The 19,779-nt window shown below is 31.7% G+C and overlaps 1 protein-coding gene across 1 annotated transcript; it reads left to right on the forward strand.

Moving 5' to 3' along the window:
- The first annotated feature begins 4,274 nt into the window (after positions 1 to 4,274).
- LOC111407027 (major pollen allergen Ole e 1-like) lies at positions 4,275 to 5,644 on the forward strand. The gene is made up of 2 exons (XM_023036365.1): positions 4,275 to 4,525; positions 5,046 to 5,644. Exons 1-2 carry the CDS (start codon positions 4,342 to 4,344, stop codon positions 5,375 to 5,377), a joined length of 516 nt encoding a protein of 171 aa, XP_022892133.1. The 5' UTR covers positions 4,275 to 4,341; the 3' UTR covers positions 5,378 to 5,644.
- Positions 5,645 to 19,779: the final 14,135 nt, after the last annotated feature.

Consider the following 19,779-nt stretch of genomic DNA (forward strand, 5'->3'; position numbering starts at 1 on the left):
AATTAATTATTTTATTAGTTCAAGGGAAAAATTTATAGCTAAGAAGTTAAGTATCATTCATTTCAAAAATAAGAACAAAGGTTTCAAATTTCAAAAATCAGATACTTATTAAAATTTATTTATGATTTAATTAATTATATATTTTATTAGTTCAATATATATAAAAGCCACAAATCTATATAATTTGGCTACAAATGAACAATTTAGTTAACTACATATTATTTTTCGATCACAAATCATAATTTTTATATGCCACAAATTATTATACGGTCACAATTCAAAAATTTTATAGGTCACAAATTGTTCATCAATCACAAATTAAAAATTTATACGTCACAAATCACAAATATTATAAGTCGCAACTTATTAAGACACTCACAAATTAGTAAATTATCGATCACGAAATAACAATTTTTTAAAGTCACGCATTAATTTTTTGTCATAATTTATCTTTTTCATTGGTCATATATTGTTTATTAATCACAGATTAACTAATTTAATGAACCAAATAATGTGTGACCACCAACAACACTTGCAACCACCATCTCACAACTGCCTCCAATGGTGCCACTACGATGCGTCACCGCCAAAACCACCACTTCTTGACAGCAACACCACCACCTCAAACAAATCAACACATCACAGAAAAACACCATCACATTGTTGCGCCAAATCCACAGCTACCCAACAAACCCATCGCCACCGACATCTCACCATCTCACTGCCACAACCATCATCTTGACCGCCTCGCCATCGCTAAAATATGGAAGCTGCTACCACCACCACTCTAACAAATAAAACTAATGCCTCATCGCCATCAACCACCTATACCACCACCACACCACAACTGCCAAACCCACCACCATCACTACAATTGCATAGATCCGTCGCCACCACCCAAACACCACCAAAAAAAGATCCAAAATTATCAAATCAACCACCATGGCCACACCCACAATCGCCTGCTTTAACAACCATCTCCACATTCATTTACAACTCCAATCAACCACCACCACTGCCTAATAGAATTCACCATCTCATGCAATGCTACTACACTACAGCGACCACCCCACCAACAATACCCCAAACCTACAACAATCACCAACATTTTGTGGTGGATTCTCCGATCAACTGCTTTACCAAAGTTCTTGACAACGCTCAGAGATGTAGCTTGTGAGTGTTGCAAACAGCTGCATAGTGTCGTAGTAGTGTGGTGTCACTGTGAGTCATGCACAACGACTGACAAAGGCCGCTTCGCATGACCGTAATGCAGCGTGCTGTCGTAGTTGACAAATGAAGAATGGAGGAGGAAGAGGAGAGCAAAGACAATGGTGGCACATGGTGAAGATGATGGATACTGTTTGCTTCTTGAAGCAGTGACATGCGGCTATGTCATGGACAAAGAGAATGGAGAAAGTGAGGAGGGAGATGGGAATGAGACGGTGAAGAGGATGAAAATTTTAGGTTTAAAATCGCTAGAGAGAGGGGAGAGAGTGTAAAGACTAGAGAGAGAAATTTAGGTTTGAGAATGAGGTGGAGTGGATATCTATCTTAATTAATATTATTTTATAATATTAAAAGATGAATAAGTATATGAGTTTTTATAAAATTCTTTACATCTATTTTCTGAATTGTGCTCCTTAAAATTCTGTATAGGTGTAATTTCAACTAGACACGATAGGAAAAAAACTTTTATGAAAATTTATTAAAATAATTTTTAATTAAAACAAACAAGACTAAGCTGCAGTTTGACAATTATTATTTGGAAATGTTTTTTTACATACTCATTTTTAACTATATATTCACACAATAAAATATTCTAGACGTAAAACCAAAATTTTCCTTTACTTTGAACCTCACATTCTCTTAAAAATCATTATTCAAAACATTTTTTTTTTTAACAAATAAGAATTGTCAAACAAGGGCTACATATTGAAAAGTGCGGAGTGAGAGTAGGCTAAATTTCAAATTGGAATTTATTAAAACAAATTTGAACTTGGATAATAGGGAAAAAAATATTCATATTTAAATATGTACAATAAAAATTGGGCTCAAGGCAGGTACAACCGACAAAGACAACCCCAATTATGGCGTTATATACCCCTAAATATTGGAAGACCAAACCTCGAAAAATAAAATTAACATTAACAATAAATTCCTGTCTTGTCCACATTTTTTTATTTATTATTATTTTATTTTTTTTACAATAATCAATTTTTATTAACAATTATGAAAAATAATTTGTATTTTACAATATCTTTGACGAGAAATTATGACCCAAAAAAAAAAAATATAACATCCCTCAACATTCATACTTTATCTTTTAACAAAATAATTTTGCCCGTTTGGATGTATTTTTGAGCCACTATTTTTATTTTAAAAATTGATTTTTAAAGTCACAAATTATGCTAAAAATCTGATTTCTAGCAAGATCAAAGAGAGACTAAATTTTATTTGGAATGAACTGAGCTCAAATGCATGAATCCATTTTTGTTTCTCAGTCTTACAAGAGTTTTTTGATATAAAAAGACGAAAAAATTTCCGATGTTTAGTTCTAGAGTAACTTCACCGTAACCCAGAAATGATACGAAAAGCATTTTTATGAAACTAAAATAAAGCATACAATCTTCATTATGAATCTAGCCCATTAGAACATAGAATTAGCAAATTCAGATACTTCTGACGCAACCTGATTGTAATTTCCCTTCAACTTTTCTTATTCCTCCTGGGCAATTTCCACCTTGGTGGGCTTGGTTGGCAGCAGAACACAGCAAGTTGGTCTCTTTGTGGCTCCTGCATTGGCAAGATCCTGAACCGAGCAGGTTGTCACGTTATAAGCAGTCAAACTTTTTCATGTCTAGTTCGTTGTTAGAGCATGTATGTGCAGGCTTTAAAATGTAAAATTTACTTGTAGTGAAGCAACGGGTGGATAACTTAAAAAAAAGTTACTTGATTTGAACTATCAAAATAAGTAACTTAATTTCAACTTTTACGCATATAAAGTTATTATTTTTTTTCCAGAATGGGAATACACTTGCGCATTACTGCAATCTTCATTACTAAATGAATATGCAGAGTTCCACATGTTTCAAAATTTAAAATGTCTGAATTTTCAGTATGACTGAAATTAAAATGACCACCGCATAAGCAGAGTTCAAATCTAGGAGATATACTTTAATTTTATGCAATAATTCTAATAAACCTCACACGCCAATTGCAAAAGAGAGGCAATATCTTTGAAATCGTTACTTACAATATGTTATTACATAGTGCGATCTTTTTAAATAATGATTTTTAGAAGTTCAAACATGCTCCCACTACCTACCTATGGCCTATTTTCACCATCTAACTTACAAAAAATTTTACAAAGTGGGAGAGGTTTTGTGATTTTGGGATGGAATATTTGAGGAAAGTGACGCAGGTTGTAATTAGAGATGACATCAAGTCAATCGATCTAGTTACTTCAAGAATCAAAATCATCCATTAAACTTAGATACTTTATAAATGAAACCATTTAGCCTTCTGCTACATTATTTTTCTACAGTATTCATTTTTAACAGTATTCATCATTAAAATAATATTATACATAAATAAAAAAATTCCTTCTTTTTAACTACCCATTTACTATTTCATAATATATTTTTTGAAATTAAAGGGGCATATACCTTTAGTTTCATGTAATTTTGGAACCTAATCGAAATTGGAAACGTCAATTCTTGTTCGAAAAGTTCTGTTGCAAAATAACGGAGAAAACAAATGGCATTCAGACTAGTATCTCTGCGGAATTTATTATTAGTAATTTAAATCTGTGAATGTTCTCGATCGGAATATTTCAAGGATGGAATCACCCATTAAACTTCATGTACCATATAAATAAAACTATTCAATTCAAAGTAATTTTTAAAATCTACTCAAAATCGATAATTTTAATTTCGATTAAAATGCCCACTGGCCACTCCTAATTATAATTAATTTTATAAAACTAATTTTTCAAATGAAGCAAGCTCAAATTCGAGGAACTGTCATTTATCAGTCTAGTTTCGAAAAGCAGCCTAAAAATAGAAAAATTTCATGATTTCTGAATAAATTGTTTATAATTTTAAAATTAATTTAAAAATTAAAAATTAAAAACTATATATTGTTAAATATAGGAAACGGTTTCAAGATTCTAAATTAAGATCCAAAAAAAAATGAATAGATCCCAAATCTTGACCACATAGAAATAACCGTCTATAGAATATTAACCAACCAATTTCCCTATAAATAATAATGTTGAGTTGGTACAAAACACAAAAAAGAAATACTTTGATCTTTCTAATCAACAATATCCAAAAAGAAAGTATGGCAAAATTTATTCAAGTTTCAATTCTCTTCGTTGTAGCTTTATACTTCTTGTCCTTCCCCAACATCATCTACTCAGAAGACATTCCCCAACCTCCGGTTTCTCAATTTCACATTCAGGGACAAGTTTATTGTGATACATGTCGTGCTGGATTCATTACTGAACTTAGCGAATTCATCCCAGGTATATAATTATAATTTGTACAAAATGCTATTCATATTATATATTTTTTCCAAGTTATTCAACAAAAAAAAAAGGGCTACTCAAGTAGAATTTTTTATTTCCACATTTGTAAAATTCGGGTAAAACCTAAATTTGTTGCTTCAATTGTTCCTAAACTTCCTTATCTAACTATTTATGAGATAGTTCAGCATGCTAGTAGAGATCGAGCATGTAGCATTGCAGTCACTTGTTTAAAATTAATTGTGCACGAGCCTAAACACAGGAAAAAACATGTCAAGAACTAAATATAAGGGTTGTTTAAATTTCATATCACATATCATTTCTCTTTCATTCTACAACATGGGCATGTAATAATAACGATACACACTTTATCTTAATACTCCAATGAAATGAGTGCTTGGTTATAAGAATTCCTTTGTTGTGCATTCATTCATCTTCTTGGCGATGGTGTATGTATAGTTGAGGAAAATGATTATAATAGATATAATCCATAATTTATACCTTGAATCTCAACTTGTAGGTGCCAGTGTACGCCTCCAATGCAGAGAGAAGAAGAATGGAGACATAACATTTACTGAGGTGGGTTATACGAGAGCAGAAGGACTCTATAGCATGCTCGTGGAACGTGATCACAAGAATGAGTTCTGTGAAATCACATTGATTTCAAGTGGCAGAAAGGATTGTAATGAAATTCCTACTGAAGGATGGGAAAAACCATCATTGAAATTTATACTCAATACTGTAAATGGCACCACACGCACCGTAAATCCTCTTGGATTCTTCAAAATAGAAGCTCTTCCAAAATGTGCACAGGTTTATAATAAGCTGGGTATGTATCCCCCAAATATGTGAAGATCAAAAAGAAGACGTTAATTTATTACAAGAACCATAGTTTCCACACTTTATTGTAGCTGAATAATTATGTGGCCTTTTTGTCAAAGCTTTTTATGGCCTAACTAGAGTGCCTTGTAGTATAGAATAATTTTGCTTTGTAATTGATGTAAGTTCCCAAGAATTACCTTGTGAAAAGACAATAAAGTTTATCGATTATGAGATAAACAATAAATGTAATATAATATGATTTTCTTCTATTATTTGATGTAGCCTACCATTTATTTATTAGGAGGGCAAAACTGCTTTTCCTTTATCAAGGCAATCAGCACCTTTTTATTTCCGTACAAGATTCCCATTCCACATGATTTTAATATGGTATTAACTAGAAATAGTCTACCTACACTATTTCAGTTAATTAAAGTAAAATTTATGTAGGTTCGAATATTTTTTCCGGAGTTATTATCACTATACTTTATGTTTCAGTTTATATTTTGTTTGTCGTGTTCTCTATGACGAACTTCTAATTGCACCATGGCCCTTTACTTGGCTCCTGTTCAATTTAAATGAAATAAATAAGTAGACTTTATAAAAGTTGATGAAATATATAGTTGAAAAGTTGTGGATTCCGTAAAATGTGTGGTTAAAATTAATTGCTGACTTTGACTTATTGATTGTGCTTTTTTATATTGCTTCTGAATGATTTATTTTTGTAGTGGGTTGAAAATATATTTTGGTAAATGCATACCAATGCTAAAAATAGTGGCATTTTAGCTTTAGTTTTGTTTATTGTGTACTTCCATTTTGAATCTAATTTGAGGCATATTTTAAGCCTTAACATTCACTTATTATCATTAATTTTATAATATTGAATTGTAGCATTATACATATTGAATTTGTAAAATGAAATGGATATACGAAAGTGAAAATAGATATTCTTTTCTTTGTTATTAACATATTTTTGTACAAAAACACGTTTTGGACAATCAACTTAACAAATACCATAAAATAAGAACCTAAAAACCCCAGAAGAAGAAGAAGAAGATTACCGTCTATCAAATATTGGTCACTATATTCAAGGTTCTTTCCCCAATCTGTGTATAATAAGTGCGCTCACTTTTTCCCATCTACGAAATGGAATACTGTGATTACAAGTCATGTGCATCCATTTTCTTCATGTATTGGAAAATATGAAAATGTTGAGTGATTTTATTTCTTGGAACTTAATATACTATGTAATAGCTTATTCTGTACATGTGCATCGCTGGAACTGAAAAGGATTAGGATTTAATGTTTTTTTCAATTGTTTTGCTCAGGGGAAAATTCAAAGTTCTTTAGCATACGCCTTCATCATAGTGGAATTTTATTTTGATAGATGAGAAATTTTATGTACGAGCATGGGAAAATTAGCTATTTAAACTGTGTCAAACCTAATTTCTTCAATAGATTTCTTTAGTCCAATGCTATGAGGATGTTGGGATATTCTAATAGAATCGGATATCTGTACAAAACAAAAGAAGAAAAGATTGAGTTAAGCATCATTCTGGTTGGTTAAAGATTCAAATTTCATGAATGTAGTAAAGTTGCCTGGTGATGATAGGATGGCTGAATTATATTGCTTGCCTATAGTTGAGGTTTTGGAGTTTCCATTGGATGAAATAGAATATAAGTATGTTTATTTGGTTGACTATGAAGAGTTGGTCAAGGTTCGAAAGTTTGAAGTACATGATGAATTAGTGGATGAGAACTAACGATGATACGCTTTTGAGATTTATGATTAATCATTAGAAGGTGATGACTTGTACATAGTTGATAAAGTAGATGACATGGAAGCCGATGAAAAGCTAGTTATCTTTGGAGAAAATGATGGAAAATTTGAGATGGATATTGAATTACAAGATGATGTTTAAGGGGCTACGTTGAATAGAATAGAAATTGATCCTGCTAAAACTGATAAATTGAAGATGCAGAGTTTGAGAAAACAAAGGTTGATTTAATAGTGTTGAACCAGTGGTCAGGGTAAATTTTGATAGTGGTTTTGAAGCAGACTTATATGAGGTACAATATAAGATTCAGGAATATGAGGTGCAAGCTGCTGATTCTGAGGTACAGGTTGGTGAAAATGATGTAAAGTATGATGAAAATTAGGTACAACAAAGTGAAACTGGTGTGGAGCATATTGAACCATGTATTGAGGTACAGACTGGTGAATTTAAGGTGCAACATGGTGTACCATAGGTGCATAATGGTGAATCTGAGGTGAAACATGGTGGATCTGATGTGCAGGTTGGTGGATCTAGGGTGCATGACGGTGGATCAAAACAATTTGAGGCTAACTTCACTGCAAATATAGATACTACTGAATGTGAAATTGAATCACATATTCAGATGGACACTAATCATCCTGTTGAGCAAGAAGACCATGTAGATGATATGTGAGTAGATTCTACAGATCCTAAGCAAGATGATAAATATGAAGAGGTTGTTTTGGAGAAATTCAATATTCAGAGTATAAGCAGGAAGAAAATATTATCAAGGATGGTAATGATGAAAAACATAGATTTTAGGTTAAGTGAAGGTTTTAATATTGGTATTGATAGTGTGAGAGTGAGAAGGGAGGTGAGGCAGTTCCTCAAGAAGAAGCCTGAACAAATTATGAAAACTCAGATGAGCTTAGAAAGTTACCCAATGACAATGAGGTTGACGAATCATCTACCAAAAGGATAAATGAGTGCTAGTTTGACCCTGCAACTAATATGGATGATCCAAAGTTCAAGATAGGTAATACATTTTAATATATACACTATTTTGTTGTTCGAAAATATATATGACAATATGCTATGTTCTTTCTTATAGAGATGAAATTCGACAATGTCAAGACTCTAAGGTCTGCAATAGTTCAGTACTCTGTAAGAAATTCTAGGCAACTCAAATATGTGAAAAACATAAGGACACAATTGAAAGTTGGATGTTAAGATGACTGGCCCTAGGTGATATGCCTACCAACAACCAGACATGAGGCTTAGAATTAACACATTATAAGATGAGTAAACATATACTATAGTGTGGCAAAATAAAAAGGTTAATGTAGGTTATTTGGCAAAAAAAAATAATACATAAGAAAGCTTAGGTCTGATCCCAAAATATGAATGAGCATTTTTATGGAAACTATGAAAGATAACTGCATGTATGAGATTTCAAAGCATCAGTTCTACAAGACAAGATCTAAATGTGTAGAAGCAATGCATGGGATTGTTGCTCAGTAGTACAAAATTTTATGGAACTATGGTTGGGAATTAAAGATAACAAATCCCTGTAGCACAGTGCAGATTGAATGTTCAAGGTATACTTTTAAGAGATTACAAATATGTTTAGAGGCATGTAAGGAAGGGTTTAAGGCTGGCTACAGGCCGATTATTAGGTTGGATAGTTGTTACAAAAATATACAAAAGTTGGGCAGTTGCTGGTAGATATTGGCAATGATAGTGAGAACTACATGTTTCTCATTGCACAGGCAGTTGTAGATGCTGAGAACAAAACAAATTGACAATGGTTCGTAGAGTTGTTGGTTGATGACATAGGGATGTATAAACCTAGAGCTTGGACATTCATTTTTGATAAACAAAAGGGTTGTAAGCACAAGTATTTTGCTTCAACCCTATAGAAAATTTACCTTGGCACACAAAATTCTGACCCTTAATAACTTATTTTGGGCTGCAGCAAGGGCAATAACAGTGCCAAAGTGGAGGAGAGCAATGAATGAGTTGAAAGATGTTAATGAAGTAGCTTACAAGTCGTTCAATGAAAAAACACCTTCCCAATGAAGCAGATCACACTTTGTAGAGCATTCCAAGTGTAATATCCTTTTAAATAGCTTATATGAGGCATCCATTTTCTCCATTTTTGTTGCCAAAGAAAAGACCATCATCCCAATACTGGAGAAAATCAGGCATCAACAAATGATAAGAATAAATGCAAAAAGGAAATCAGTACAGATGTACGATTATGCATCTGGGTCAAGAGTTATGAAAATCATTGAGAAGACAAAGTCGGAGTCAAGATAGTTGAAGGCAGCCTATGTAGTAGGAGTGGACACTTTTTCCCAAAACCGGTGGAACCAAACCGAAACCATTTTGGAACCGGCCGATTCGGTCCCGGATCTTCTAAAAAATAATTTGATTTCAAGACAAATTATTAAGAACGGATCGGTTCTGGTCCAGTTGGGAACCGTGGAAACCAGATGGTTCTCATTGGATTTTTTCTTTTTTTTTTTAGAAAAAATATATGACTCAATCTCCAACACTTTTATCAAAAATAATTGTGTTCCTTCTTAATTTTAGACTCCAGTACTTTCCTTTTTCTCTTTGATTCTTTCCTTGTCTCTTCTTACAATTCTTTGATTAATTAATTATCAAGCCAAATTAGAATATTGGGTAAATCTATACCTAAATAAATTTATTTACAATATATAATTCCATTTATAAGATGCGAAATTTTTATTTTGTTTTCATTTTGTAAATATGTACCTAAATAATAGTATGTTTGGTTCTTCTATATTTTGTTAGAAGTATTACGTTGGTAGCATTTTTAGAGTTTTTATTAGTGAACATTTTATTTTGACATTTTCAATGTAAATAATCGGACTGGACCGAATCGAAACCGATTGGTTCGGTTCCATAGTTGGTTTTGGAACAAATGGTTCCATTTTTAAAATTTTCATTGGTATTCGAGTCAGTTCGGTTTCCTTTGGAACTTGACCAAATTGGACTGTGCCCAAGTTTAAGAAAAATGCCTAATTGTCTTTTCTTGGAAGAAAAGACAATTAAAATCATTGTGCATGCATCCCATATATGTTGTATTATAGTAGAACCCATACCACGTTCCCCCTTAATGCTAGGGCAAGCTTTAGGTAATTACATCCTTGTAATAGGCTTCAATAGCTTTTAACAACTTGCTCTCTAAGGGCTCACCAAAGCTTATTTCAGCCTTTTGATAGGTTTCAAAGCTTCTAATAACTCACCCTTTATGCAAGAGCCTCCCTAAAGCTTATTTTAGCCATTTGATAGGCTTCAACAACTTCTAATGACTCGCCATCTACGCAAGGACCTTATCAAAGCTTATTTCAGTTTTATATTCAATATTTCTTAAATTCATGAATTATATGAACAACTATGCTTGGACTTGGAGAACTATTAAGCTATGGCACAAATGTGTCCCTCCTTTAAATGATCTATAAACGTAAAGTATGATATGTTCTTTAAACTTAGTCGGTACATTATATGAATATCCGTCCGTACGGACTTGAGAGATTATTGTTATGTCTTGTCAACGAGGCTCTAATCAGAACCAAGTGGCAAAAGCTATTGTAAAAAAATATAGGCACGAACACTACATCATTGTGGTGACGTGACAATTATAGCCCAACCGATTAGTTGTTGAACCCATATAACGAAACCAAATCCATTAATCATAGCCAATTCACAACAGTTGAGGTGAACCTATAGAGGTACCTCAAGAAAGGATCTTTATGAAAGATCTTGTAGCAAGTGGGTGATTTGACGTCTCACTGAAAAGGCTACTCCGCTCAATCAATAAGTCATGTAAAGTCTTACACCTTCGCCAGAGTCATCATAGCCTGGCCTGTGAATGATTGACGTCTACGACAAGAGATTTTAAACGTGTGGATGATGCCACGTGTATCTTCATCGAACGGCTCACCTTTATCAACTTCTACTATAAAAGCTTACAAGTACTTCTGTTCAAAGGTAATAAAAATTTACATTATAAACTATGCAACCCAATTCTATTTATTTTTGTCCTCTATATCCTTCAAATTTTGAATCTCTTTTTCTTTGATATATTTGATTATTAAGATCATCCCACATCTAAACATATATTTTACTAGTACTGACTTAATCATTGGAGTACTTATGGTCGCCTTTCCCACCATCGGAGTCTAGCAATATAATATCTAATAGTTTATTCAAGTATTCAGAACCAAAGCTTTCGTGGAAGCAAGAGGATCTAGGATCTATTACCACGTCACCTCTAAAAAAAGTGAGGTCAACACTTCCACAATTTTTTCCACATCCGCTATGGGTACATTCAATATCCATGGATTTAGAATAAAACAAGGTCGAATGAAATCCTTTAACACAAGGTGAATTGGAATTGATATAGGAGAAGCTAAAAGAACCAAAAGCACATTTAGCAAGAAATTGGAAAATAGGTGGCCATGACCTCCTGTAATGTCAAATGCCAATAGATAGTGTGTGTTGACAATATCAAGAACGTTAATTACACCGATATATTTAATATCATCATTTTCTTCCAAAAAGGTGGACAAAGGTGGGATTTCACAGTGGAAAACAATGTATCTATCCAAATTCAGATACAATTATTATTATAGTTCACACTTCACAATAGAAAATGGTACTTACAATTCGATAAATTACTTACAACCCAATGAGGAAGGGGTTGGATGCGAAGGCTAACAATAAGCTATTGAATGTCGTAACCAATAAACACTTCAATTGGGCTGATGAGGAGAATGCGGAGGTGGAGAGACGGTTGGAGAATTAGATAAAGTGTGATTGGTATTGAAGATAGCTTGAACCCACTATTTTTTTAAAAACCCAACCATTTCTCGACGGGGGAGTCGCTGAAAGCATTCCCATCAACAACAAACAATTGAAGGAAGTTGGTGAGAATTTAGAGAGACAAAATTATGATCAGTGATAATGAAGAATGTTATTGGAAAAACCATTATTTAATGAAGCATAGAATTTAATTCATAATGGAGCTAAAATTTTATGCAAGAGGATAATGAGATGAGGATTTGCAGCCATTTTTAGTGAGAGAATAGAAAGTGATGGTAGTGGTGAGAGAAATAAAAATCTTATAGGGAAATTAAGAAATATTAATGATTGTTGTTAATGATATTGGAAATTTAAAAAGTTCACATCATTTTGAGAGAAGACATGGTGTTTATTTGGAATTAAGCTTTGTTGCCAAATGTAAATATAAATTAGTAGTAAGCACATGCATTGAACATTTTATGTAACTGATGAATTATATGAGGAATATTTTTAAAGTTCTAATACCTTTTCGAGAGTAGTTGAGTTAATAATATTGTTAAAGGAAAAATTAAAATTGTTAAAAAGAATATAAATTATTAAAACATTTTATGAAATTATGTATATATGAACAAAGGTCGAATAAACTAAAATGTAACATTTCAATTATAGTAATATTTCTTTATAAGAAATATTTTTTGTCAATGTCCTACATTTTTTTGTTATTTGTGTTGAAACTCTACAAGAAAGTGTAACATATAATTGTTCGTGAGAAAATAAATGTTCAAGAAGGTACACCCAAATAGTAAGCATTGTTTATCCTTGAGCTTTGTTAATGGTCATTGTAAAGTATAGATGTATTGAAAATTGTTTCCTCTTGAATTTGAATAGATATCATTCACCATTTGCTTGGAGCTAACTAGATGTTGTCAAACTATTATTTCTACATGAAACATGTCTCTTAAAACCCCTGTAAATCATTCTTGTTCCATTGCAAAAATCGTTTGATGGATCTAGATTCCTCGGTGAACAATTTATTTTTTATATTAACTTATGTGATGGGATACCATTTGACAACAAAATATTTCGAAACTCCTCTTGGTAAAATTAATTTGTATCATCTATTGCTTCTTCAAAGCTTACAGATATTTCACTTTCTCTATGAAATACCCAATTAATTTGTCATTGAGGCGATCAAGATACTCATTTTTCGTTGAAAGAATTCTACGTTGTGTCATATAATCAAAAGGACCGTAGTAACTTTGAAATTTTAGCATCATCACTTGCTATAACTATCTCATTTGTAAGTTGATGAAGCCATCCCTGTTTTCAATTTGGATCAAGTATTTTGTAAATCGATTCTCATTTTAAGCACACATGTTTTAATTTAGTTGCAGATTTTCATTTTCTCCCAAAGATGCGACCTAGCCAAACTTTGTTTTATTGTTTGTTTTCGTGTTGCTCTTGAGATGATAGATAGTACTTGGAGAAAATCTCTTCTGATTACGAAAGTATTTCCACGAACTGGTTCTAAAGTGTCCAAGATATCTCATAAAGTTCTATCAATGATTTCTATTGTGTTTTTATTTTTGGTCATTGATGCTTCATCTCATATTATAAGTCTTGCCTATCGAATCAACTATGTTGTAGCACTCTGTTTTGATGTATTACACATTTTTTATTCATTAGTTTGGAGTGGAATATTGAATATTGAATGGATTGTTATGCCTCCTAGTATTATTGATGTTGTTACACGTGAAGTTGCTGTCGTAAGTGCTATTATCTTATAAATGCTACCTCCTTAAACTATAAATATATGTATTTTATCAACTATTAGTAAGAACTCAAAAGTGGTAAGTCATTTTACATAGTTCGATAATAATCGCAAGTAATATCTTTTTCATATAGTTAATAAAATTCCTGATTTTTGAAAGTTTAAAATTACCTTAGATATGTATTTTTCTCTTACAACAATACCCCGAATGGGCTTCTTCTTTTATTTTTTTAATATTTTTTAGCTCACCAAGTCATTTAATTTTTTCTAAAAATTCCCAGCTGAAAAATATAATTATAATAACAAACTAAAAGGTAAGTGAAAACATTAGTAATACCCTATGCTCAAAAGGTTCAATTCTTTATGTCATACTATACTTATATAAACCAATAGGACAAATTAGAATAAGAGTTAGATTCTAGAATTAGCTAAATTTTAAGACTTGCATTGAACAAGAACAAATGGGTTAAGTTTTTTTATTACGATGTCAAAGGTTTCAGGGGTCAATTTTTTAAAAAAAAATTAATAATAATAATAATAATTTACCCATAGGTATAGTCCATTTAGCCTGCATAAGGGAACATACTTATTTTAATTGTTTCAATTAATCATTGAACTTATGTCCATATCTTCAATTACTTATCAAAATTTAGAATATCGGGTTTTGGAAACTAAACTTATTTAAACATTGAACGCTATTCAAAAATATAACATTTGCTTCAAACCTCTAACGAAATTGATGATGTGGTTAACGAAATGCATAAGTAGCATCCCCTCACATCATCGCCAAGTTGCCAGGTAAAAAACGTCTTTCATTACCTAATGAACTCTGGAAAATGCTTCAATTACTCAATTTATTTTGAAAATATTTTCTATTGTTCACTGAACTTTAAGTTGGTCGAATTTTGGTCATTGAATTTATAAAAATGACATCAACCTTTTGTTTGCTAAAAAATATATACTGCAAACACACGTGTCGTGTACAAGTAATAAAATGGACAAATGAGTCCGATTTGTCGAATTCAAGAGGAATGATTACTTGATTACATAATAGTTGAATTTAATCTTAACAACGAAATCCACAATAAATTTAGATTTTACAAATGATGAAAATAGCTTAAAATTCTACAAAAATAATACAATTGTGTATTTCGTTTTTAAAATTAAATTTGAGTAATCATTCCTCATAGTATTGACAAATTGGACTCGTTGCCCACTTTATATTATTGCACACGACATGTGCATCTGTGAAACTCGTTTTTTAGTGAACAACAAATAGACGTCATTTTTGTAAATTTAATGAGCAAATTCTCAAAATTTAGTGGGCGATCAAAGATATTTTTCAAAGTATAATGAATAAGAAAAGATGTTTTTTCTAAGTTTAATGAGCAATTAAAGACCTTTTTTTACGTGTCAATTTGGTAACAACATGACAGGATACCAGCTATGCATTCCGTTAGTCACATTACCAATTTCATTAGTGATTTAAACTTCAATCGAATATACGAACATAAGTTCAATAATTATTGGGACAATTAGCACAACTTGAGTTGAACACATAAAGATGAAAGGAGGCATTACTTATTGGATCCTTTTAGGGATGAATTGGTGCATCGTACTAGATACCCTTTAAAAAGCCTCCCAAAATGTATTATAATAATTAATAATAAAAGTTATTATTAAAAAGTTATAAATACCCCGACAAGTTAAAAGCTAATTTTTCTATTGTTATGATTTTTATTTTTTTTCGAGAATTGCTATAAATTAAAATCAACATTTTAGTATTTGAAAAAAAAATATTTTTTTGGTGTACTTGTGTACAGTATTTAAAATAGACATTGATTATGATAATCACTTTATGTATTTTATTAGTGTAAAATTCATTTTTACTTTAATAACAACATTTAATATTATTAAAATATTTATTTTGAGATAATATATTCTTTATATTTTTTTTAGAAAGAAAAGAAATTAACATTTGTCAAGTCTTAAAAGTTGAAAAGATATGCCTATACTCTTGTTCAAATTGAGCTTTTTTAATCGTAAACTGAAAGTTGATGAGAAGAAGTTTTAACAATTCAGAATGTGCATTTGGCAAAGCATACAAACAAGCATCTCAAAGTTCATAAGAAGAAACAATGGAACCAAAATAAAGAGTTTAACAACTCGGATTGTGAATTTGGCTAAGCTTTTGAACAAGCAAATTCACAAATTTCAGTTAATTAAAGAACTGGATGATGCCAAAAAAAAAAAAGTGCTTTTTAGAAAGCTCTAAATTGTTTTGAAGATTGTTTTATTTTGACTTTCCTAATTATATTTACTAAAAATTTGGTACTCATTGTGTGCCTCCTAATTTTTTTATGTTAACGGGCATCTTAAGGAATCAAATGTCTCCTCCAACTTAGTTCTATTTTACTCTATGTTTCCATTTGTGTTTTCTTGATTTCGGTTAATTTTCCAAGTTTTTGCACAAGATTACCTGCCCTCAATGTCTCCACTATATCATATTTTTTTTCTGATACCCAGGTATCCACCTTATAGTGAAATATCTTGGGACTTACGGTCCAGCACCTCTTTACGCAGACCAGGTAAACCGCGGGTTCTACACCAAATTGGCCAGGGTCCAAGGGCCCTCCCAACTGAATTGTCAAAGTGTCAAGCGATTCAAATCCATATATGCACCTTGTCTTCCAGAAGAAAGCCTGCCTTTCAAGAGCCTCATGAATCGAACCCGCGACCCCTGAAATGCCCACCTTGAAGAATTCCGTCCTTTACCAGTTGGGATGTGCCCCGGGGGGCATCTCCACTATATCTACAATGAGAAGAAGTAGCGGACAAATTTTAAGATAAAAAATGCTTTCTCGTGGTTTAATTGATGAATTTTCTCTCAGACTCGTCACTCAACATTTGCTCATGAGCTTGCAGTGCTTAAAGAAATTGATTGCATCAATCCATTATGCCAACACTGCAGTGGACAATCTTTTATATTTCGGACTAAAGCAGCGTTTCTCCTTCATGATACCGAGAAGTTGGAGTCTCAAGAGAATTCCGTACTTATGCCAAATCGATAACCAAGAAGGGATCAGTTATTTCCTTTGTGGGATTGTCATCTTTACCCTGTACTTTGAAGATCGATGAAAGGAAAGTGAAAAACTCGATAGGACTAGAGTGGATATGAAACGATATTTTTTCTAAAAAATAGTAAGACACATGAGAAACAATTTATGAAAAATAATTTCATGTTCTGTAATTACTCAAAATTCAATTTCCAAAATATATATAAAAAAAAATTAACATCGGTTGAACACTTAAATAACATAAATCAAAATAAAATAAATTTTTAGTTTGTCATGTCATGCAATTAAAAGTCAATTTTAATTGAATTAGGTAGTTCCTAATAATTTAAAAACTAATTTAAAAATTAAAAAAATACAGATTGTTAAATATAGGAATCGGTTTCAAGATTCTAAATTAAGATCCAAACAAAATGAATAGATCCTAAACTTGACCACATAGAAATGACTGTCTATAGAATATTAACCAACCAACTTCCCTGTAAATAATAATGTTGAGTTGGTACAAAACATAAAAAAGAAATTATTTGATCTTTCTAAGAAATATGGCAAAGTTTATCAGAGTTTCAATTCCCTTTGTTGTAGCTTTATGCTTTTTGTCCTTCCCTAGTGTCATCTATTCAGAAGACGTTCCCCAACCTCCAGTTTCTCAATTTCATATTCAGGGACAGGTTTATTGTGATACATGTCGTTCTCGATTCATTACTGAACTTAGCGAGTTCATCCCAGGTATATAATTGTAACCCGTACAAAATGCTACTCATATTATATCTTGTTTTTCCATGTTATTAAAAAATAAATAAACAATCTACTCAAGTTGAATTTTGTTTCCGCATTTGTGAAATTTTGGTAAGACCTAAATTTGGTGCTTTAATTGTTGCTGAACTTCCTTGTCTAACAATTTATGAGATAGTTCAGCTTGCTGATAGATATCGAGCATGTAGAATAGTAGTCATTTTTTTAAAATTAATTGTGCACGAGCCCACACACAAGAAAAGACAGGTTAAGAACTAATTTGTACCTTAAACAAGAGCGGAAGGACTCTACAGCATGTTCGTCAAACGTATCACAAGAATGAATTTTGTGAAATCACACTGATTTCAAGTAGCAGAAAAGATTGTGATGAAATTCCTATTGAAGGATGGGCAAAACCATCATTAAAATTTATACTCAATACAGTAAATGGCACCACACGCACCGTAAATCCTCTTGGATTCTTCAAGAAAGAAGCTCTTCCAAAATGTTCACAAGTCTATAATAAGCTAGGTGTGTATCCCCCAAATATGTGAAGATCAAGAAAAAAACATTAGTTTATTACAAGATCCTTGGTTTCCTCAATTTATTGTAGTTGAATAATTATGTGGCATTTTTGTCAAGGCCTTTTTATGGCCTAATTAGAGTGCCTTGTAGTATAGAATAATTTTGCTTTGTAATTTCTATAAATTCCCTAGAATTACCTTGTGGAAAAACAATAAAGTTTGTCGATTATGAGATAAACAATAAATGCAATATACTATAGTTTTCTTCTATTATTTGGTGTAGTCTACTGTTTATTTATGTTAAAGATTGAATATTGTCAAGAATATTTTTCCTTTGTCAAGAATATTTTTCCTTTTAGTGTAGGATTATTTTTTTTTATTAGATGATTGTGTAATTAATACACAATCTTTTCTTTTATGTTCATTCCTTTTAGTGTTATTTGTAACCCTATAAATAGGGTATTCTATATTGTAATAAATGAGAGCTTACATTATAATATCATTCTTATTTTTCTTAACATGGTTAAAGATAGAAATATTGTCAAGAATATTATCCATAATATTTTTCCTTTTAGTGTAGGATTATTTTCTTTATTAGTTGATTGTGTAATTAATACACTATCTTTCCTTTTATGTTTATTTCATTTTAGTGTTATTTGTAAACCTATAAATAGGGTCTTCTACATTGTAATAAATAAGAGCTTACATTATAAATCATTCTTTTTTTATCTTAACATGGTATCAGAGCGGTTTCAATCCTAAACAAATCAACTTTTGAATTTGACTTCCGGCGAGCGGCCTTGGGTCGCTTGTCCGGTCATATTTTTTTCTTGCTCCCATCCAACTTTTTTCTGGAAAATAATATTTTTTTCAAACCTCCAAAACATTTAGGCAGATTGGAAACAAGCTGGGGGAAATAAGAAGCTGGAACATGCAATTTGGGAACGACATGGGATTTATTACTGAATATTTGCTTGATGGCATGGAATTATATGCATCTTCCCTAGCTTGGTTCTGCTATATGTTCATCCAAGAAGGAGCTCAATAATCTTATCAAGAATTTGCAATACCAAATTCAACATGGAAGTATTCCTCTAAATGAAGAGAAGTAAAACCTAATTCTTCTTCTATTTCAAGTTTTAACTTTTTAGAGTTCTTTTAAAAATAAAAATAATTGTTTCTCCCCTTTTTTCTTGGGAATTTAATTATGGTTTATTTGGAAAGTCAGTACCTTGAACTTTATCGGCTCTCCCCCTACATCTTCAAAAAATAAAGGTTCTTATGTTGAGAAAAAAAAAAGCCTTTGGAGGGTTGGTACCTTGAATTTTACCGGAACTCCACCTGTCTCTTAAATAAACTAGAGGTTTTTTATGTTGGCAAAAAAAAAAAAAAAACTTTGAAGAGTCGGTACCTTGAACTTTGTCAGCTCTTTCCCTGCATCTTGAAAAATTCAGAGATTTTCTTATTTTAAAAAAAAAAAATTGGAGGGTCGGTACCTTGAATTTATTGGTTCTTCCCTTGCCTCTTGAAAAAAAATCAGAGGTTTATTTTTATTTCTTTGGAAGATCGGTACCTTGAACTTTACCGGCTTTTTCCATATTTTTATATTGTTTTAAAAATTTTAAATGTTTTTGCTAAGCCTAAAACATTAATTTTTCCCGTACACTTTCTTCCTTATTTTTCACCTTTAAAAAAAAAAAAAAAAAAAAAAAGGCCCCCAAAATTTTTTTTTCCCCAAAAA

The sequence above is a fragment of the Olea europaea genome, chromosome 12, assembly GCF_002742605.1.
Source record: "Olea europaea var. sylvestris chromosome 12, O_europaea_v1, whole genome shotgun sequence".
Lineage (NCBI taxonomy): Eukaryota > Viridiplantae > Streptophyta > Magnoliopsida > Lamiales > Oleaceae > Olea > Olea europaea.

Excerpts from the sequence above, each read along its gene's own strand:
- LOC111407027 (XM_023036365.1), top strand. The coding sequence starts at position 4,342 with ATGGCAAAATTTATTCAAGTTTCAATTCTCTTCGTTGTAGCTTTATAC. Across the intron at positions 4,526-5,045 it reads ACTTAGCGAATTCATCCCAG|GTGCCAGTGTACGCCTCCAA; the intron begins GTATATAATTAT and ends CTCAACTTGTAG.